At 41.6% G+C, this 23,519-nt stretch overlaps 1 protein-coding gene across 14 annotated transcripts in view; it reads right to left on the reverse strand.

The window, feature by feature from the left end:
* Positions 1–2,538: 2,538 nt before the first annotated feature.
* The window catches only part of meis2a (Meis homeobox 2a), a 163,608-nt gene continuing 142,627 nt past the window's right edge, over positions 2,539–23,519 (reverse strand). For 5 of the 14 annotated variants that reach the window (XM_072484621.1, XM_072484654.1, XM_072484625.1 and 2 more), the window contains 3 exons: positions 9,151–9,209; positions 6,625–6,735; positions 2,539–3,917 (listed from right to left, as the gene is read on the reverse strand). In XM_072484621.1, the coding sequence (XP_072340722.1) occupies positions 3,631–3,917; positions 6,625–6,735; positions 9,151–9,209 (457 nt within the window). In that variant the 3' untranslated portion in view covers positions 2,539–3,630. Of the gene's footprint in view, positions 3,918–6,229; positions 6,326–6,624; positions 6,736–9,150; positions 9,210–23,519 lie in introns of all 14 variants that reach the window. The other 9 variants (XM_072484690.1, XM_072484708.1, XM_072484717.1 and 6 more) reach the window with 3 other exon arrangements.

The raw sequence follows: 23,519 nt of genomic DNA on the forward strand, positions 1-23,519 counted from the left end.
AATGTTACTGCCTTTTCCTCCGCTGGTTTGAGCACATTCTTCAGTGGAAAGGAGTTTTGCAGTAAATGAGCCGCCTTGTCATTCATTTCAGGAGTAATTTATCTAGGACGGGCTCCAATAATCAAATCTGAAGAAATGTGATGACTTGCCTTGATTTTTTTTCCTTATTTACTGCGATAAAAATATAGTTTTGCATCCGCAGTTGTCAATTATGCAAATGAAATTGTTGTGGGACTTTGATTTTTATAGATTTCCGCCCTTAAATTACTTTAGTGGAACAGATTGTTTCATTCCAATCAATTTCCCCGAGAATACGTTTAACAGGGGAGTGAGTCCATACCAAACCTGCACTAAACTTTGCACCTTCACAAAGGCAACGATAGATAGATATTACAGCACTCGGCACAAAAAGACCTTTCTCGTTAATGTGGCGTTTCTTTGCTAAGTAAATGTGAACTTGGATGTTCAAAATGCGCAATTTAATTCTGCACTTGGGAGAGGGGGGTGGGGGGGGAAGAAAATGGATAAAAAGATTGCAACAAAAAAAAAATTATATCAGGTTTAGGAGGTTGAAAGGGAGACAAAAAGCAGGGGGGGGGGGGAAGAGAGCTGGAGAGAGAGGAGGGACGGGACCAAACTCACTAGACTTAATTCATCATTCTTTGTCATTTTATTCCAAAGCAACGGTTCAAGAAACCTATTCAGTTTTAAACTGCAACCCAGTTGCTCATTTTGCAACCACATCATTATTTAAAACTAACAATCCTGCAGAGAGATCTGAATGTAACAATTTATTAGGCGGATAATTTCCCATCTCCCTTAAAGAATATACGGGCAAAAACAAAATACAATGTATTGTTTTAATTTAATAGCAAGTATTTAACCCCCCAAAAAATCCTTTAATCTTCTGAATTTTAAAAATGAGATCATTTCACATGGATTCCAGTCAACAGTAAGAAAATGGCAAGTGTTTTTGCCCGCCACCCCACCTCTTCCAGTTTTCAAACTTTTAAAGAAACGCGAGAATCTGGTATTGAATGGTCACAGGAACCATTTATTAAATAGGAACTCACACCGCGGCTGCCGCTGCACCCAGGCACAGCACAAGAAAAAGTTACAACGTTCAACATGCCCAACCCAAAATAAATGCGCGGCTACAATTTCTCAAACGCCGAAGTGAGGGGCGAACAGAACGAGTGGGGGGAAAAAAATCAGCCCCCTTATAAGACGGGTCGACAGGTTTTGGATTGGGGAGCCGGGGTGGGAATCAGCTGAAATTCCTCAAGCTTCGGGAAGAGACTACCAAAGATTTTTTAAAATGAGGCGAATATTAAGTTTGAATAGTTTGACGACCGCCCCGCTATTGCAGCGCGCACCTTTCACAATATCACAGCAGGCGCCGAAAATTAGGTTGTTTCCTGAAATGCGGAGAAAAGGCATCTATGGATGAAAGTCTCCAAACACGTTCCTAGTAAACGCATCAGATAGTCAGGTTGGTGTATTGCAGCCCTCCAATCCTCACAGAACATATTACATTCAAATTATTCAACATATTGAGACATGCCTAAAACAAAAACCTTCAGCCATTACTCACTGTACATAACACAGTTTAATGGTATCAACCCAGGCTCTTTTTTTTAAATAAACTTTTATTAAGAAGTTCTGTAAACAAAAAGGAGAAACCTCCAGGATTTTAAATACAATATAACTCACTTCAAATGCTGCCCAATCTGAATTTCCACATTTCTATAAATAGGTTTATTTTCCCCATCCTTGCCACCACACTGACTTTGCAAAAACTCTGGGACAATTCAGGCCGCTTGATTTAAAGATCAGTAACCCATGTTTGAAATCAGTTGTCACTTGACAGGCTGGTTTTGGTGGGAGCCCTGTAAACAGGTAGAAATGGATAGAGATGTATGAGACTTGGCCTGTTTAAAATCAACTGCCATGGCTTCAAAACCAGTAAGAGCACAATTCTGGGGATTGAGAGAGATGGAAACATCGCAAGACGCAGATATAGAAAGATTTTGTAAAGTTGGATATGGTGGCTCATATTTTCCAAATTTGTTTAAACTCAATACCTAAAGATAAAGTTGTTTACTCGAAAGGCCGGATTTCTTACTCTCCGGGTGAGTGTAGGTGTTGAAAACACTGTACAACATGTAGATTTGTTTTTTTTTGTAGAGAAGTTACCCTGTTTTTCTAACGCTTCCACACGCTTCCCTTCCTTTGAGCTTATAGTTTCCAGGTGCTTTTCTGCTCATGTTACAGAAAGAAAGATAAAATTCTCCTGCTTTTGCTTAAATCAGTGACCAGATCTGAAGAAGTGACAAACAGCCACATCTTCCAAATATCATTCGGTGTCCGGGATCAAATATTAAACTTCACATCAATGGATTAAATGTGAACCGTACAGGACTAAACGAACCAACAACAAAAACAAAAACTTTAGCTGCAGACACTCTGGAGGAGTCGGTTTTAAAATCCCAAGAAAGTTGAAGCGATTACAGGTGTGTTATCAAACAGAAAAAAATCTAAAAATGAAATATTTATTACGGCATTTTGTGACTGAACACCTTTTAAACATACGTCACAGTCCTCATACAAGTATCTATGTAATCTGACAAAGCTCGCAAGGGGAAACAGCATTTTCTTCTAGTGACAACGTGCTGATAAAAGTAAGGAATTCATTGACATACAATACCAATTCCACAGCAGATTTGATACTAGCAAAACATTCGTTATTTCTCATTGAGGTAAACACATAGATATCTAACATGTAACAATTAATATACTGAACTCTCTGTACCAAGTATGTTACAGGATTTGTTTTGTCGTTGCTTGTTCCAAGCAGTTTGAGTTCATTTAAAAAGGTCTCTGTTTTGGTGCAAGACCAGCAAAAAGGAAATTTCATTAAGAAAAGTCTACCCAAGAGCATTCTGAGTTGTTTGTGTGACAACATTTTCTCAATGCTGTGGCCCACAGGCATAGCAGGAAGCTGCTAATTCATCTTCAGGTTCCCATCAACAAGCTCTTTGAAGAAGGGTCAATCCAGAACATGATCACATAGGCCCTTCAGTTGGACCAAGCAGGCGTTGTCACCACAGGCTGCATTTGTTCCAGAAAAATCAGGTATGTTAGTGCATTCTTTAAACCTTTCGCCTGTGGCCGTATCCAAAAATGTCTCACGGATCTTTAGCTTAGCATCTTCCTCTATGGCAAGTTGGCTGGACTTGGGCAATCTGGTCTGAAACGTGGCTCCATTTGCTGTACGAGGACAACCATTTTGAGAACAACACACATAGTGTGGAAAAAGGATAACTTTCTTTCTAAAAACTATTGGAAGCAACAGAAATAGAGTGATCAACAGAAATGTACAAGTTAACTTAGTTCCTATATTTATGCTACAGTAGTAATAAATCTTTCAGTCTTTTTCCAGAGGAACTTTACATTGGAGTTAATTTCAGGTGAAGAAAGCTTTTGGCTTCATGTTAGCCTGGCCTTGCCATTGGTCCTCTGCTGGCGTTGAGTGAAAACAAAATCACAGCTCATCTGGAATTCCATTAAGTATCAACATCTGTTCAAAGTTTAAAGTCTTACAATTTTTCTCATTTTTTTTCCCTTATATTATTGGGCGTGGATGTCCATAACCTGTCCCCCTACACTGGGGTCTACAGGATTTAACATTGTGGGGCTTTGTGCTGACATTGGCATTCCAGGGTGAGGCGCGGGTCCTCCATGCATCATCATGGCTGGGTGATGTGGGTGACTCGGGAGATAGGAATGCATTGGGGGTCCGTGTCTTAACTGGGCAGGGTGTGGGGTCATCTGGGGAGGAGTGTAACTTGGCTGTGCCATACTCATACCCATAGGACCACCCTGAGATACATAGTCCCCTGGCATGCCTTGTAAACCTGAAAACACAAGAACAAATTATTACAATGTGTTAATATTTTCAAAAGAAAATGCATTCCTTAAAAGCTTATTCTTATATCTCATTAGTGGTTTTCTTATATGGTCGGCACATTCATCTCCGTGCATATAGAGTTACAGTATTATTGATGTATATGTGCTATTACATATTTGCAGATATTTTATAATTATAAATCAAAGGCACTAGTCACAATGATTAATTCAATAACCATGCGTTCAATCTTACTCATAGGTCACAGGAGATACATTGGTTCATGAAAGAAAAAAGATCAAGTTTCAGGCTTAAAGAACACAGGGCCCGATAGAAAAAAAACTGAAGATTAAGCAGAACCAGAGAAGATATTGTTAAAAGAAATATGGCAAAGGACCAAGAAGACATCTATGTGCAAGAAATCTGATGCAATGAGATCTCTCCCTTTCACACACAGTTTATCCAAATAAAGAAAAGCGGGTAAAATTAATAGTCTTTTCAGCTAAAACGGGAGAATGCTTCTCAAGCCGTTTTATGAATTTTTTTTGCAACTTTTGTGGGACAGTTTGGATTGGGCTCTCTTTAATACAAAACTGAAACGCGAAGCAGAAAAGGGAAAAAAAGGGGGTCAGACCTGTTGCTCTGAGTGTGTGGGATGTGGGCTTTTATTGGGAAAGGTCTGCCAGTAAATATTAATCAGATCATTGATTCCATCCATTTAACTAGAACTAATTTCAATACAAAATAACTATCAATATAGTATACAATGCAGAGCTAAATTAGAGGGAATTAATTTTACCTCTATTCATCCACTAGCACTTACCAACCTAATTGCTGAATAGTTTTTAGTGACACTATAAGCTAGTAATCTAAAGACCTGTAAGCTGTTGTCATTGTTTTAAGTAGATCAGCAGTACATTAGTAACCACAGTGGTAAAACCATACTGAGACAATAATACTGTCGGCACTGTGTAATAAGTCTAACTCAGCTCTGTTTATTCTAGCACAGCGGCAAGCTCACTGGATGATGATAATTAAGTACCAAATATACCATATTGTGTAGCTCCATAATCAAATAAGAGGAGGATAATATTATCTGTATTAAGCCATTAATGTAATTGGTTATGAAGCATAAAATATGTTATGTAATTAAATAGGCCAGAAATTATATGGCCTATATTAAGAATTATCCAAGCTGAGAAAATGTTGGCTCAATGGCAGTTTTAGGGAACACTGCTTTTAACATTTTTTTGAGTGCATTAGTACAGAGAGGAAGGCAGGATATTGAGTCCATTACTAATGTGCTACAGTAACTCCCCTCAAAGATCTTGCACAAAACTATAACCATCATTTTAAATAATCTGAAACAATCCAGTGGCATTAAATGACTGCCGAGTAAGTCATTTTTTGTGGGTAGGATATACAACTTTGAGTTCAAAAGGATTGAAGATGATTTAATAATGAAATAGTCTGCCATTCTTTCTCAAATGTAAGCATTAAGCTCGATGGTAGCAAAGAGTTTCAGTTATTAAATAAAACCTCATGCTCTGATGCCTTAGTGATGTGATGTATTGCTGTTTGCTGTATCTGTATTCCTGAAACATCGCATGCATTGGACACACTCCAACTGATGGATTATTTAGACTGTAGCCAATCAGCTTCTCTGCTGATTCCATTCCTTCACTTTCAGTCGTCTCTTAATGTCTGTCACTGTTTAGTTTTACATTTTCTTTTTTTTAAATTTTCATCTCAGACAGGAGGCGATGGATATACTTTCAGGCGTGGGGTGAGGTTTGGGGAGGTGGGAATGCTCCCAGTGAGGAATGTGTTGTATCACCATATATCGCCATATATCTAGAATGCAGATTACGAACTGCAACATTTCATTTTTGCATATAAGATAATTCATGCATCAATCGTTTCCTGACAGATTTATGTCACTCAAAGGACAGTCTCACTTCTCGTTTTTATCGCTTCATGAAGCCTGGTTAATTTCTCTCAAGTCAATTGCTGCCCTGAAGATGTTTCTTTTCCCTTAAATGTCCCAATTGTTCATTCGCTGCTTGAGTTTGATTCTCTGGGCTTCATAATTAAACAGAATTACTCCAGACCTAATTTGCTCTGTATACTGTAAATTAGTTAGCTGACCTTTTGCAGCTTGCGAAATGGTGTCAAATGTCACGAGATAAATCATTACAACTGGCCCTTTATTGGAATAGCATGCAAATACGGGCAAGGAGAAAAAAATTGGAGTGGGGGGGTGGGAATTTAAAAAAATTGCACTACAGTAATAGACAGAATAAACAGCCCGATCGTACTTACTTCCCCCGTGCTTTGCGATTGGTTAACTAGATGAAGGTTACATGTAGTGCCATTGCCCATCCATGCCCATATTCATGCCCATTCCACTCATAGGTCCTAGAAGGGAGATAAAATCCAAGAAGATGCCAGAAAATCAGCAAGGTCGGCTACTCGATAGTGAAAAAGATCCCTTATAATTTTTTTTTGTATTTTAGGATCCGTGGGGTGGATAAATTCCTCACAAATCTCTTGTCTGAAGGATTTGTTTCCCCGTGGGTGCAAAGAAGACAGGCAAGGCAGGCAGCAGGCAGAAAGGAAAACCCTGTGATGGCGGGGCATGACAGGGGAAGTGGATGGGAAGGATAGAGAAAGTAATGACGCTACACTGAGGGAGTGAAGGACCGTGCTTAGCTTACCAGCAGGTCGAATTCCCATATGTTGCTGACCATCCAATACAAAACTTCCCATTGGTTGGCCCTCTGGACTGTACGCTGCTCCTTGGCTTACTGAAGGATCAAGAAGAAAACCTGATTGTAGTCAAACGTGGACACAGAGGAGAAAGAAAAGACATACCAAACAATCAGCAGTTACTCCTGAAACAGCAAACACAATACGTTGTCAAACACCAGAAACTTACATGGCAAATACCATTATTAAATAAATACGTTTAGTACCCGATACGTTCACCACCCCCTACTAGCGCAAGCACCACAACCCCCCAAAACTCAAACATCCCCATATTGACAAGTCCTGACTGGTGGAAAGCTTTATATTGCAAAAGTACAAACGGTGTAAAATGTAATGTTTCAAATCAAAGCTCCCTTCCCAAAGCCGAGAAGATGGGGAAACTTTTACAGGAATAAGGCATTTCTAAGGGCGGTATGGTGGCGCAGTAGTTAGCACTGCTGCCTGACGGTGCAGAGGACCCGGGTTTGATCCCAGCCCAGGATCACTGACTATGGTGTTCGGAAATTCTCCCCGTGTCTGCATGGATCTCACCCCCACAACCCAAAGATGTGCAGGGTAGGTGGATTGGACATGCTAAATTGCCCCTTTATTTTGGAAAAAAATGAATTGGGTACTTTAAATTTATTTTAAAAAAGAATAACGCATTTATTGTGCTCCTGGAGTCCATATTCTTTTATTCAAAGATTACAAAGCTGGGCATTGTGCCCATATTTTTATTAATAAATTACCACGGCTAATTTCAAGACTTCCTTTAATTGCATTCTAAGCATGAACGCATCAAGCGTAATGGTTAATATATTTATTAAAGTATCAAGTTACACAAACCTGTGATGCACAATGCCTATAATTTCTGTGCAACAATTTAACATTATAATGATCATAAATAAGTTCCTCAACTCTTTCAGTTGTTAAGTGCATTCTCTCGTATGGGATTGAACTTGAGCGTTCCAGGTTCATACAATCATGAAATTACAGCACATTGAGTGGCAATTTGACGCATTACACACGTGCCAGCTCTCTGACCCTATTCTATAATCTATTAAAAGAAACTTTAAAAAATATATTTAAACACCTCCCTTTTAATGTCTGTTAAGGATTCAACCATTGGCCTGTGTTGGCCTAGGTGAACTGAGGCAAGTAAGAGGCACTACCAATGGTTTCAGTCTGCCTGAGCGAGAGAGAAAGGGAAAATTTGTTAAAAATTAAGCCAAGCTACCTAGTCTGAGTTTCTTTGCAATATATGTTCTTATTTATATTTGTGGATTTGGGAGAAGGAAAGCATTAGGTTTGACCATGATGTGTCACACACCCTCTGTACAGACGTATGCATGAAGAAAGTCACTTGGGCAAAGTACTCAGAAGACACTTGTGGATCAAAACCCCAGCTAATGTTAGTACTCTCATCAGAGGGAGGGCAGAAAATGTTCTTGCGTTATTTAGAATTCACTGATTTTTATTGTACATCTTTGAGATTAATTTTTAACCTACAAAATAAAATCAGAACTCTCTCTGACTATCACAGCACTTAAGACAAGTGCTCTGGTTTTCCTGTTCCGTTTCACACCATAGTACCATCCCTGATCCTAACAGAGAAGCATGTTTGGCAAGCCGCGCACAATTCCCATGAATAAATAACATTTTATAAATTGAAGGAAAGCAGCGGGTGCAAATCAACATCAAATCAAAGCAGTGTGAGTGAGAATCAAAACTTCAATAATGCTTTTTGCAAACCAATGCAGAAGGACAGAACTCCATGGTCAGCACAACATGCGTTTTGATTAAATATTGTGAATGAGCCATATTTGTAAAAAATCAAATTGATTTTCATCATTTTTGCAATGGGGATAAATTGAAATAATGTCATACCAGTTGTAATTTTGCATTAAAAGAAATGTAACAACTTGGGACTATCTTCCTCCATTCATGTACTTTGGGATAGGTCTAGGCAGACAAGGAAGTACAGTAGTGAACATTGCTTCATACCTACATTTTCTGGGAGTATTATTGAATGGAGCAAAATATGTCTCTTGATGTTTCATCCAACCAGCTGGTAAAGAGTGAGGGCATTTAATGTTTTTTGTGAGCAATCCACAGCTATCATTAGTGATGATAAACAGCAACATTGGTGAAATAAATAAGCACATTCACCAAGGGGTTGTGGGCAATAGGAAAGCAATTGTTGCCGAGGAAGACAACCAGGGCATCAGTAGCAGTACCCACTCAGCAGGCTATCTGTGGCATAAGGATATTAACCCAATCACCATTCCTAGTGGAAATAAAGGTAAATTCCGGACAGTGAGGGTGGAGAAGTCCAGTTGGCAGCAACTTAGTGAGATTGCTCCTTGCATTGGGATTTGAAAGTGAAAGCTCTTTCAGAATGCTAGGCTGTCAGCTTTGTTTGCCAGCTGAAGGAGCTCCTAAAGAATAGAACCAGTGCCTACAGGACCAGAATGTAGTTACTACTTGGTACTTGCCTGCTCGATTTGATTGGTCGATCATGGGTTGTACTATTCTTCTCCTGGCATTAATGAACCTGAAACAAAGATGAAAAGGGTAGATTTTAATTTCTTAGTTGGCAAACTCAATTTTAGAACCCACACTGTTGCGTCACTTTAATTCGCGGAGGGTGCAAAAAAAGACACCTGTGCACGAGCACATGTTGATTTAAAGGGTTCTTACATCAACTATTTTAAATGTTAGTGTTTATATGACGGAATGTCTGCCAGTGCAAGAGTCACAAACATAGTAAAAGTTCATTGCCTTAAATAGGTTGCTTTCTCCTCATAGTGGGGTGCAACTCCTGTTCCAGCTGTCCTTAAATGAAGACCAGGCGTTTGCCACTCTCTGCTTTCACAAGGTATTGTTATGTCAGCAAGCCCATCAATTAGGCTGTCTGAAGTTTTATCACCACAGCAGCAACTAAGTGCTGGTACAGAAAGGCTCCTGCTCATTCGCAGCTCCTGCAGTTTAAGACTGTAAAGTCAAGGGGGTCGTTTAGAGGTTAGCGACTGGCAACAGTGACCTTTTCAACCAAGATTTCCACACCCAGGGCAGGGGGAAAAAAAGTCAAATGCCCATCAGCAATGTGGGTGCTAACAGACATTTAAATAAATGACTTCTTTCTACAGGTCGAAACAGAACACTTTGTTTTGCAGATTGTTGATACGTTTGCACTTGGGCACTTTAATATTTTGCCATTCTGAGAAACAAGTAGTGGAGAAAATTCAAAAATGGCGGCGCGAATGCATTAAGGTCTTTTTTAACATTAACACTTTTCTGGGAAACCTGGAAGTGTAAGCTTCTTTAAAAAAAAAACATTGTCCTTCCGGAACGCCACCAAAATGCTCCAGTTAACCTTAGAGTTCAGTTAGTTTTGTTGAATTATGATGCACCTTCACTGTTGGAGAAAATTCCACTTTCCTGCTGTTCCCAAAACAGCCAGATAATAAAATCATTTCATAGAAGCTGCAAAATTAATCACCACAAGTCTGTCTTTAATTTATCCGCACTGTCCAGCCCAGCCAAACCAAACCTCCTCCAAAAAATAAACCCCTCACAATTTTTACTGTCTGACATGTTAGCAATCTTTACGTGGATGCCAAATGTTTGCATTTGAAATGGAGCCAAACCCCTCCACTGCCTTCTATGTCCAAGTAAGTGCAAGAAAGACAACTCATTCGAATGGCATTTAACAAATGTCTCATGGCTGTGATATTGGGGGATGGGGAGAACGAACGTGAAGCGGTAGACCCCAAAAAACTGGCCCTTGACAGATTTCTGATGCAAAATAGCCTTGGTCAAATCACTTATTACTGTAAAGTAAGCATTTTTATTCGGAATGCACCTTACATAGAACATAGAACAATACAGCGCAGTACAGGCCCTTCGGCCCACGATGTTGCACCGAAACAAAAGCCATCTAACCTACACTATACCATTATCATCCATATGTTTATCCAATAAACTTTTAAATGCCCTCAATGTTGGCGAGTTCACTACTGTAGCAGGTAGGGCATTCCACGGCCTCACTACTCTTTGCGTAAAGAACCTACCCCTGACCTCTGTCCTATATCTATTACCCCTCAGTTTAAGGCTATGTCCCTTTGTGCTAGCCATTTCCATCCGCGGGAGAAGGCTCTCACTGTCCACCCTATCTAACCCTCTGATCATTTTGTATGCTAAGAGGACTGTAATAATTTTGCCAATTCTTTAGCAAATGCATTATTAATTATTTTCCATCTATGTACAGATTATTGAAGGGGAATCCTCCAAAGATTTGCATTCTATCTGTTGTCAACAAAATGTCACCCAACACAATTACTTGCCTTGCCTAAGCTTCAGTTCAAAAGCTGCTTCGGGCATGAAAACTAGCTAAGCAACCGAAGAAAGAAATGTTCTTCAGGGAAATGGTGAGGCTTCTTTCTAACAAGCAGCGCAGATATCATTAAATCAAATCGTCAGTGAACAAATGTCTGTTCCACAGTCAGACTACAAATAGTGACCCTGTTCGGAATGAGAGCCAGTTCAGTTCTGATTACGAGATCCAAACTGAATTCAATTTATCCCATGTTCAGACTTGCCACCATGCTGAATTGCAGCGAGGCACAGTGTACGGCGACATGAGTTTCTGCAGATATATTTTTGATTCCATGCAATGGACTTTTGAAGTCAAATGTGAATGAAGATCATGTGCAATCAGAATGGTCATAAAGCACACCCATTTCAGTTTTTAAGATACTTTGAAACCGTAATTTTCAAATAAAAGCTTTAATTTTTTTTCTCGGTGTGAGACATGTCACTCTCGCAGTTTGACGGCGGACTTCTAAGTGGAGTTCCCAAGTTTGAATTCAACCCGTCTTCAAATGATACCTAAGTGGCTGTCAATTTTCAGACAGGCCAGTAGATGGGGTACTTTGCAAGAGCAGGATTTATTCACCCATCTGCGAGAAAAAAAACTAGCTGGACAAGTCCCACCCACTAAATCGTGTCTCCCATTGTCCAATCACAGATCAACGTTCATGGCAGCAGTGGAAAACTCTGCATTTCAGTGCTCTGAGCTCTTGGCTAATGGAGGAAGTGTCACACAGGTGGCAAACAGTACCAAACTAAAATGGGAAAAGATAGGCAGACACTAGTGTTCAGTGTCATGCAGGAGATTAATTGTGGGTTTAATTCTAACTTCCTGAGCTGTGAAACACTTAAGCAGAAGCTGCTGTGTCTCCCTGCTGGGGGGAGGGAGGAAGAACGGAGAGTCCTCTGTCCAGTTGAAGCATTTGCTGCGGATTGGCTGCAAGGAGGGATGATAATATTGTGGGTGTAAAGCAACACACCCACTTTCTCAGCGGGGTTTAAAGACCTCGTGGTCATAACAAAATGGGCCCTTTTCCATGCCACAACATTGCATAAAACACTTTTATCTGGAATGTACTGCCTGAAAGGGCGGTGGAAGCATAATGAACAGTGAATCTGACAGATACTTAAAGAGGAACAATTTGCAGTTATAACCAACGGAACTACTGGAGAGTTCTTTCAAAGATCTGGCAGTCATGATGGGCTGAATGGCCTCCTCTGATTTGTGACTCTATGATTCATTTTACAAGAAAACATTTTCAGGAATAACTTTTAGTGTTAAATGTCAGTAGATATCTCTTGATGTTTTTTTAAGAATCTGTATATGTTCCTGGCAGTCTGTTTTTATTCCTTTTATTCCCTTCCCAATTTCTCTCTTTGCAAGTAACCCCAGACTATGTGTCTACTGTGCCAAAGTGGGAAGGGTGTATCACTTGCTCCTTGATTGCTGATGCCAGTTCTTGCAGAATAACTTTGAGAAATTGGGGTTAAATCTGTTTTATGAATACTCACTAGCACCAGATACTGCGTGTCTAATGTGGGACTGGTTTAGCACATTGGGCTAAACAGCTGGCTTGTAATGCAGAACAAGGCAGCAGCACGGGTTCAATTCCTGTACCGGCCTCCCCGAACAGGTGCCGGAATGTGGCGACTAGGGGCTTTACACAGTAACTTCATTGAAGTCTACTTGTGACAATAAGCAATTATTATTATTATAAACTTTGCATCATTTAAGCTACCTTTTTGATTTTACTCAGCTAATACTGTCCCATGGTAGTGCTAACTTCTCAGACTAATCTATCGTGTTATTGATATAATACCACCTCCTCAGCTTCTCTACAAACTGAGTTTAAAGTGACATTAGAAGGTGACTGTAACAATGATCTAACATTGGAGTACATTCATTTGCATTGCCTGCACTTAACATTTGATTTGTATCAACAGCAATAGGAAAGCACATCCAAATGTAACTAGTTGAAGCCTAGTACAAATGGTGTAAAACACAACATGATTACTGCATCTAAAGCATTGTCCTTTCATTTCCTTTTGTTTTTAAGATTATATTTAACATTTAAAATGTGTGGGTTACTTTTCCAGTTGTCAGTTGGAAAAAGGATTTGCTAGGTGTAGTGTAAATTATGCTTCAGATCTTTTGGTGTCCATTCTTGCTCATTTTGAGCACTGTAACCTTCTCCATACTAGACTCACTGGCAGACTAATGTGTTGTGTCCCTTTGGGAGTTGATTCAAAGCTCTGTAGCTACACTCCCTTTTATCAATCAGAATACGGCCAATTGAGATTATCAGACCAAGCAGATAAGACTGTTTTCTCTCCTCCCAAGAGTCGCTAATGGTGTGTGCACATGACACACACAAAAACTCCAGAGATGAGAAGGCGACTTCATGTGCTCTAGTATCACATCACAGAGTAATGCACCCTCCTTTTTCCCTTCCCCCATTCATTTCACCCTGCGCGCTCCAAATAATGGGCTGGACTAAATTACTAGGTTTCTCTTTTTACCCCCAACCATTTTTATTATTTACATCTGGCCGTCTCCTTATTATAAAGTCTCTCGCTCCTCTCATACACACTTGCACATAGAGCTGCACAGAGCTGCAAACCATTATAGTCCTTCTCAGCATGGGAACTCCATACTGTCTTCAAACAAATAATTACAGGCAAGGTTAAGGGGTCACATAGAGGTCATATCTTTGGATACTCATCAGAATGTTTACATTAGTAGGAACAGTGGCTCATTTAACATGCAGAGGTTTTAAAGTGTTTCCACGGTTTTAAAAATGGGAAATGGGCACTTTAAAACACTACCCCAAAACAGTAACATAAACGTTCAAATAAATAATCCTGAAAGTTGAATACACTTAAGTTTAAAGGCACTCACTAACTGATCCCAACAAAATCAATCGTAATTCCTCTGCATTCACCTTTAAAAAACACATGACTTTGTGTGGTGCCTGTGTCTATGCCCACGTTTTATGGAACTTTGTGTATATCACCCTGTTTTCTGCTTCACTGATTCAAAACCACACCTGGCAACGTCCTCTTATTTTTAGCATTCTTGCCATGAGAAATCTTAATGCCAAATCCTATTTATCTGGAACGCAGCCCAATTTAGATCGTCACTTCTACTTAAGCAAACTATCCCCTAAAACTAGTTGATGAACCGGTTTGTTGAAACCTTGTAGCTGATAACTGGGATCTAGCCTATAGACTGAACAGCACGCCTATTAGGTCCTGTCACAGATATAAAAGCTTATTAAGAACATGCTAATGAACTTTAACATTTTAAAAGAGTAAAAATGTGTTCACATAGGAAGCAGAAATGTATTTCCTTTGGCAAGCTTGGATGCAGCATGATTTCATATCTCCCTATTTAGAAATATAAATCTTTGAAGCTTAAGCAAGCAGCAAGGATTAATAACCTCTGTCGAATCTTCTATTGAGTAGGTCGTAACAAATACAGTTCAAACTGAAATAACATGTAATTAATAATTTATCATTGGAAAAATGTATGACCAGTTCAGCTACTAGAGCGACAAGGCCCTGCAAACTTATGGGCCTGATTTTCCGGTTTCAGTTCCCAGGACTATTGTATCCCCTTTGTACAAGAATATTGATTAGGAAGGAGGGCTGCATATAAAGCTACCTCCCTGTAAATTAACAATTAGAAATTTGGACAACTGTATTGGGACAGAGTGCTCCTGACCTCTGGTTTTCCTGGATTTGCTGTATCTACGTAAACCAATGGTCCCATTAGCCTGTATCACTTAATCCCATTGTAAATTTCCAGTCTACCCTCGTAGTTTTGAAAGGCTGCTAAAGTAAGTATCTTAGTTATCAAGATAGGTTCAGAGTTAGGACTCTCCACTTTAGTGAAGTATAGACTTAGGTTAAGAACGATCTGATTGAGGTTAATAAAATGATGAAGAAAATAGATTGTGACCTAGTTGGTAGCTTGGTGTAATTTTTTCCAACACCTGCCAGATAATCCAATGAGGAAACCATGAGGGATGTCTATCCCTTTAAGAGCTGCCTATGTGCTACCAATGTATATACTGTGAGTCTCCAAAATCCCAGTAAAGTATTGGGATTGTCAGGTTGTAAACAGTTGTACATTATACTTAGTTCCAAGATGAAAGAGAGTTGGGTTCTCAAGGATAGCTGATCAGCATTTCTACAGATACGAGGCCCATATGATTCATGTTGTCATGGGAATTGACTTTGTGAGGGGAAAGCTTTCTCTGATATGCCCCAAAAAGACAGACACAGCCATACAGGATCTGAGAGAGAGAGGGAGCAGCAAGAGGCCAACATTCTCTTTGGTTTACCGTGGGTGCAAGTTCACACTCAAGACTGAAAAGACCACATTTGTGCGGAGGTAATACAGGGTTGGAAGATTCATTTAGCTTGCGCTAGAGGGATTACCTCCAGGAATACTCTCACCATGAAGTACTGTTCTGGGGTTAGGAGTTACCAGACTGAGAAAGGAAAAGAACAGAAATTAACCCTCAGGAGCTAAGAATAATTTTGGGCTGATTTCAGGAGAACTGAATGTCTACTCAAAGAACAGTGTAATGTAAACCTATAAAGTGTTTTTTTTGGTTGTGCTAGAAATAAAATGGGAGGTATGTTCTATACTTTAAAGTATTAGTTGCCTACAAAGATAGTGAGCGGGATTCTCTGAGCCCGGGTCGGAGAATCGCCGGGGGTGCGGGAAATTCCCGCCAAGCCGCTCCGACGCCGCGATGCGATTCTTTAGCGACTGGAGAATTGGCGCCAATTGCGCCCGCGCGGTCGCTGCGGCACCGGTTGGGGGCCGCTGAAATAGGCTCCCGCGGCGATTCTCCGCTGGCGACGGGCCGAACTCCTGCCGGCGTGGTTCCAACCTTGTACCACCCGGCGGGAGATCAGACCCAGGGCCGCAGTGGACGTCCTGGTGGGGGGCGGGGGATCTGACTCCGGGGGAGGGGTCCAGGCCCGCGATCAGGGTCTTCCGATCAGCAGGCGACCGCGATCTGGAGGGGGCCTATCTTCTTCTGCGCGGCCCGCTGTAAAGTCTCCGACATGTTGCTCTGCGTCGGCGCGGAGACGGCAACCACACGCATGCGCCGTGGCGGTCGTGCAGGGCCGCTTTTTGGCACTGGAGCAGCGCGCCGCACTTCGGTGCTGTGCTAGCTCTCTGAAGAGCGGTGAATTGCTGGGCCAGGTGGTCATTTGACGCCGGCGTACATCTCGCCGGTGTTTCCGCCAGCGCCAACACTTGGTCGGGATTTCGGAGAATCTCGGCCAGTATTTTGGCAATAGTGCTTTTGTTACAGTAAATGTCTTTAAACATGAAATCTTGTCATGTCATCCTTTGTGATTAACTAGAAGTTCAAATTTCTTTTTTAAAGTTATTGGTCTCTCCGGAATTCATAACAAAAAGTGAATTATCTTTTTTGTTAACCTTCTCACATATCATATACTATTTATCAAAGTAACATCCATTTTATGAAAAGAGAAGATCTGTCTAGTTAGGCTGACAGAATTGCACACTTTTATTTTCTTCAGAACCCAAGAACAGAAAATATAGGATGAGTGAAGTGCATGCAATCCAACAAAACTGTTCCCTTCAGAGCATGTAACTTAGCCAAGCTTTTTGTAAAACATTTCCCTAGACATAACTTTGCTAAATTGCAGGATATTAATCCAACCTTAAGGAAAACATTGGTTGTATGCTAATGCAATTAAAATCAACATTTGTAATCACAATGGTGAAAAATTAGGATGAAGAATTATTTCCCCATGTTTGTTGAGGTAAGACTGGAGTGATTAATATACCTGTTCACAATGTCTTCTATTCTTTCATGGGATGTTGGCATCGCTGGCTGGGCCAGCATTTATTGCCCATCCTTAATTGCCCTTGAACTGAGTGGCTTGCTGGGCCATTTCAGAGGGCAGTTAAGAGTCGAGCACTTTTCTGTGGATCTGGAGTCACATGTAGGCCAGACCAGGTAAGGACAACAGATTTCCTTCCCTGAACGACATTAGAGAACAAGATGGGTTTTTACAACAATCGACAATGGTTTCGCGGTCATAATTAAAATTCATACACCCCCACATTGATTCTGCCTCAGGAAGGCAGACAGCATTATCAGAGACTCCTCCCACCCAGGCATTGCCTTCTTCCAGACCTTCCATCAGGCAGAAGGTACAGAAGTCTGAAGACCCGCACATCCAGACATAGGAACAGCTTCTTCCTCACAGCTACAAGGCTCCTCAATGACTCCCCCTCGGACTGATCTGTTCCCTGTAAGAACACTATTCACGACGCCCTATGCTGCTCTTGCTCATGTATTTGCTATGTTTGGAACCTTGTTCCGCACTGTAACCAATCACTGTTTGTCGATGTACCATTTGTCAATGTTTTCTGTTGATTATTCTTTTGGCTATTATTTGCGTACTGCATATGTTCCCTCGGCCGCAGAAAAATACTTTTCACTCTACTTCGGTACATGTGACAATAAATCAAATCAAATAAAATCATATTTATTTTTTATAAATGTTTCCAATTAACGGGCAATTTATCGTGGCCAATCCACCTACCCTGCACATCTTTGGGTTATGGGGATGAGACCCATGCAGATAGGCGGAGAATGTGCAAACTCCACATGGACAGTGACCCGGGGCCGGGATGAAACCCGGGTAGTTGGCGGCGCGAGGCAGCAGTGCTAGCCACTGTGCCACCATGATGCCCTAAAATACATTTTTCTAATGAATTCAAAGTTCACCATCTGACATGGTGGGATTCAAACCTGGGCCCCCAAAGCATTACCCAGGGTTTCTGGATTACTAGTCCACGACAATACCACTGCGCCACTGCCTTCCCCATTCTGCCAATGATATTAAAGACATAATGAAGGTGAAAATTCTGGGGCTAAAGGTGTGAATCGCTTTCATAATCTGGGCAGTAATGGAATTTGCACAGGACTTGGTCACATTGGGCTCTTACGCCATTCTTATTGATTCTACTACAAGTATGGATTATGCCATTTTGTGTCTGGTTTTTATACTATGCAGACCTCACAATAATAATTGGAACTAATGGTGGCACGGTGACATAGTGGTTAGCACGGCTGCCTCATGGCGCCAAGGACCCGGGTTTGATCCCAGCCCCGGGTCAATGCCCGTGTGGAGTTTGCATGTTCTCCCCGTGCCTGTGTGGGTCTCACCCCCATGACCCAAAGATGTGCAGGGTAGGTGGATTGGCCACGCTAAATTGCCCCTTAATTGAAAAAAAAATGTAAATTAAAAAAAGTCGTCAATGACATCATCTAGATATATTACAATTTCCGTCGCTGTTATCTTAATACAATATATGAAGTAGGGCATGAGGGGAGCCAATGCCTGCACTTAGAGACGGTGTGGCCTACTGATTCCTCTCTTGTCAACTGTTGACAGAGTGACTGACGGCCATTGGGGAAAAAGACAATTTGCTGTTGCAATAATATCACTCCCATCTTATCCCCTTTCCAGCAGACATTTCACAGGTACCTGCCTAAAGTATGCTCAATTGAAATAGGCTGTGGGTGCATCAATGGCACAGGCAGCAGTTCCCATTTTCCCAAATCTTCCTCCAGAAATCTGCTGCAGGAACAGCTGGGCTTATCTTTTAATTTAAATTAAGCTTCGGCTTCAAACTGTTTGCAGCTTGGTGTCACATTTGACACTGAGATGAACTTTTGACCAGATAATCCTCTCCATCACCAAAACCGCCTGCTTCCATCTTGAATCACAGAATGGTAACAGTAGGAAAGCTGGCCATTTGGCCTGTAGTCTTGGTGCTGACACTCTACAACAACAGCTCTGCTCATCTGAATCCCCCTTCCTTTCTCTGAAGCCCTGCAACTTTATCCCTTTAATTATTAGCCAATTATCTTTCAATAGCTGTGGTATAAGAGTTTGGCACATAATGGGCTAACATGTGACTGACTAAGTGCTGCCACACAGTGATATAAGAGAACACATGACCTGCACCTAGGGGTCTGTATAGTGTTGGATAGAGCCATGTGCACAAGCATGTATGGAGTCAGGTCCTAGCTTGAACCCTTTACTGTATCAATACATATAGTTTCCAGTGGTCAATAAATACTTATTGTTGATCTACCCAAGACTACGAATAGCTTAATAAAACCCACCCAGCACCTTACAACATGATGGCAGTGAATGGGAAAATTCAAAACATCAAAGAGACTGTAGAAGAAAATTAAAATCCTGTAAAATTGAAAGAAAAATCATAGAAGCATTCTAACCTGGAGAAAAGCTCAAGACAAGAAGGCACAGAAGAAAATCACCTGAGAAAATCTCCAAAGAAAGACTTGGAAGCTGAAGGCAGAAATTAAAATTCTCACTGCGGCAGAAGACTCCATCACATCACATGGGAGTCCAGCTTCAATACCTAGAATGTGCAGACCTAGCAGGGGTGAGCTAAAAAAAATTAATTCCTAGACAACACTTGTCCTGAAAAATAGTTAAATACAGCAGTGGTCAGAAATTGCTTTTTAAATCACAGTCCGAGAAACCGGATTCCCCAAGTTGGTGGCCTAAACACCTGGTGGCCACACAAAGATTTTTAAAAATGTTAATGAAAAGTTAATTGTGACTGAGTAGACTTAAATAGATTTAAAACACTCAGGAAAAAAATGGGATTTGAAGCTTCCAAGACCTGATAGCATTGCAGTAAAGCAGGGAAGACTGTAACTACTCAATCCAGGCACATGTGATTGAACAAAATAAAATGCTGAGATCACAAATGAATCACTGTGAGAGCCTGCTAAAACCGACAAGCGTGGTAAAATCCTTTGTGCAGAAGTGTCAGTGGTGCCATCTTGGAATTCTGGACACCTCTTAAAGCTGAACCTGTACTCTAAGCATTTTAACCATGGACCAAAAATCCACTCTTCCAGATCAATTTGGGCAGATCCAAGGCTCAGATCAGTCACAAGATTGTGGACTCTGGGGAAAGGAATTAATAATAATAATAATAATCTTTATTGTCACAAGTAGGCTTACATTAACACTGCAATGAAGTTACTGTGAAAAGCCCCTAGTCGCCACATTCCAGCACCTGTTCGGGTACATAGAGGGAGAATTCAGAATATCCAATTCACCTAACAGCACGTCTTGAGGACTTGTGGGAGGAAACCAGAGCACCCGGAGGAAATCCACACAGACACGGGAGACGTGCAGACTCCACACAGACAGTGACCCAAGTCGGGGATCGAACCTGGGACCCTGGAGTTGTGAAGCAACAGTGCTAACCACTGAACTACCGTGCTGCCCCATTTCTTAAATACATTTTAAAAAATCAATTTAGTGTACCCAATTCATTTTTTCCAATTTAGGAGCAATTTAGCGTGGCCAATCCACCTAGCCTGCACATCTTTGGGTTGTGGGGGTGAAACCCACGCAAACACGGGGAGAATGTGCAAACTCCACATGGACAGTGACCCAGAGCCAGGATCGAACCTGGGACCTCGGCACCAACGCTGCAGGGCTAACCCACTGCGCCACCGTGCTGCCCTATTCCTTAGATACATGATTGCTTCAGAGCCTAAAGAAGTTACCACAATGCCTTATTTAGTGAGCCAGTGATATAATAGCTAGAATCAATGAATCATCTGCAAAATTTGATGAAGTTTTAAAATAATTTGATGAAGTTTTAAAATAATATGATGCATATTTTAACCTGGGAAGTAACAAAATCACTGAAGGGTTAAATTTAATAAACATGCCTGGCAGCCAGGAGAATCTGTCAACTCTTTCATTAATGATCTGTATGGCAATTTTCGGGAACCTTGGATGACGAGAGATATAAATACGGCAATTTTCGGGAACCTTGGATGACGAGAGATAAAATACGGCAATTTTCGGGAACCTTGGATGACGAGAGATATTGTAGGCCTCGTCAAAAAGAAAAAGGAGGCATTTGTAAGGGCTAAAAGGCTGGGAACAGACGAAGCCTGCGTGGAATATAAGGAAAGTAGGAAGGAACTTAAGCAAGGAGTCAGGAGGGCTAGAAGGGGTCACGAAAAGTCATTGGCAAATAGGGTTAAGGAAAATCCCAAGGCTTTTTACACGTACATGAAAAGCAAAAGGGTAGCCAGGGAAAGGGTTGGCCCACTGAAGGATAGGCAAGGGAATCTATGTGTGGAGCCAGAGGAAATGGGCGAGGTACTAAATGAATACTTTGCATCAGTATTCACCTAAGAGAAGAAATTGGTAGATGTTGAGTCTGGAGAAGGGTGTGTAGATAGCCTGGGTCACATTGAGATCCAAACAGAAGAGGTGTTGGGTGTCTTAAAAAATATTAAGGTAGATAAGTCCCCAGGGCCTGATGGGATCTACCCCAGAATACTGAAGGAGGCTGGAGAGGAAATTGCTGAGGCCTTGACAGAAATCTTTGGATCCTCGCTGTCTTCAGGGGATGTCCCGGAGGACTGGAGAATAGCCAATGTTGTTCCTCTGTTTAAGAAGGGTAGCAAGGATAATCCCGGGAACTACAGGCCGGTGAGCCTTACTTCAGTGGTAGGGAAATTACTGGAGAGAATTCTTCGAGACAGGATCTACTCCCATTTGGAAGCAAATGGACGTATTAGTGAGAGGCAGCACGGTTTTGTGAAGGGGAGGTCGTGTCTCACTAACTTGATAGAGTTTTTCGAGGAGGTCACTAAGATGATTGATGCAGGTAGGGCAGTGGATGTTGTTTATATGGACTTCAGTAAGGCCTTTGACAAGGTCCCTCATGGTAGACTAGTACAAAAGGTGAAGTCACACGGGATCAGGGGTGAGCTGGCAAGGTGGATACAGAACTGGCTAGGCCATAGAAGGCAGAGAGTAGCAATGGAAGGATGCTTTTCTAATTGGAGGGCTGTGACCAGTGGTGTTCCACAGGGATCAGTGCTGGGACCTTTGCTCTTTGTAGTATATATAAATGATTTGGAGGAAAATGTAACTGGTCTGATTAGTAAGTTTGCAGACGACACAAAGGTTGGTGGAATTGCGGATAGCGATGAGGACTGTCGGAGGATACAGCAGGATTTAGATTGTTTGGAGACTTGGGCGGAGAGATGGCAGATGGAGTTTAATCCGGACAAATGTGAGGTAATGCATTTTGGAAGGTCTAATGCAGGTAGGGAATATACGGTGAATGGTAGAACCCTCAAGAGTATTGAAAGTCAAAGAGATCTACGAGTGCAGGTCCACAGGTCGTTGAAAGGGGCAACACAGGTGGAGAAGGTAGTCAAGAAGGCATACGGCATGCTTGCCTTCATTGGCCGGGGCATTGAGTATAAGAATTGGCAAGTCATGTTGCAGCTGTATAGAACCTTAGTTAGGCCACCCTTGGAGTATAGTGTTCAATTCTGGTCGCCACACTACCAGAAGGATGTGGAGGCTTTAGAGAGGGTGCAGAAGAGATTTACCAGAATGTTGCCTGGTATGGAGGGCATTAGCTATGAGGAGCGGTTGAATAAACTCGGTTTGTTCTCACTGGAACGAAGGAGGTTGAGGGGAGACCTGATAGAGGTATACAAAATTATGAGGGGCATAGACAGAGTGGATAGTCAGAGGCTTTTCCCCAGGGTAGAGGGGTCAATTACTAGGGGGCATAGGTTTAAGGTGAGAGGGGCAAGGTTTAGAGTAGATGTATGAGGCAAGTTTTTTACGCAGAGGGTAGTGGGTGCCTGGAACTCGCTACCGGAGGAGGTGGTGGAAGCAGGGACGATAGTGACATTTAAGGGGCATCTTGACAAATACATGAATAGGATGGGAATAGAGGGATACGGACCCAGGAAGTGTAGAAGATTGTAGTTTAGTCGGGCAGCATGGTCGGCACGGGCTTGGAGGGCCGAAGAGCCTGTTCCTGTGCTGTACATTTCTTTGTACTTTGTTCTTTGTATGGAACGGCTGAAGACTGTGATTATGGTGAACTGAAATCTGAGCTAATCAGGGTAGAATAGTTGTTGGAGTGGCGGACGACACTCACTCAGACATGCTTCAAACCCTCTAGAAAGCCACCCTGATTGTCAGGCAATCTGAAATCGGTTTGCAGCACAGATCCAAATTAAGGGGAGAAAGCAAAAGTGGTACAAAATCGACCCCACTGACCGGCCAATGAAACAGTACAGATACAGGAATACTCCAATCCAAGGGAAGCAATAATGTAACCAACCAATAAAGAGGCCGTGTGGAGCAAAGTGTCCCCCCAGCTCCTACCTATGTCAGACAATTCTTTCTATGTAGCTGTACGAAAGCTTTGGGAAGATGTACAAAGCCAAAACATCAAAAAGCACAGAAGATGTCAAGAGGATTCACGAAGTCGAGACTGCACACCAAGAGGACACACGGTGAAGTCAAAGATCCAGGCTTTATCTCTTGGTTAATGGCCATCTCACAAATTTTAAATTGGACTCAGGAGCCAGGATTATGCTCCAAT

Source organism: Scyliorhinus torazame, chromosome 2 (genome assembly GCF_047496885.1).
Source record: "Scyliorhinus torazame isolate Kashiwa2021f chromosome 2, sScyTor2.1, whole genome shotgun sequence".
Lineage (NCBI taxonomy): Eukaryota > Metazoa > Chordata > Chondrichthyes > Carcharhiniformes > Scyliorhinidae > Scyliorhinus > Scyliorhinus torazame.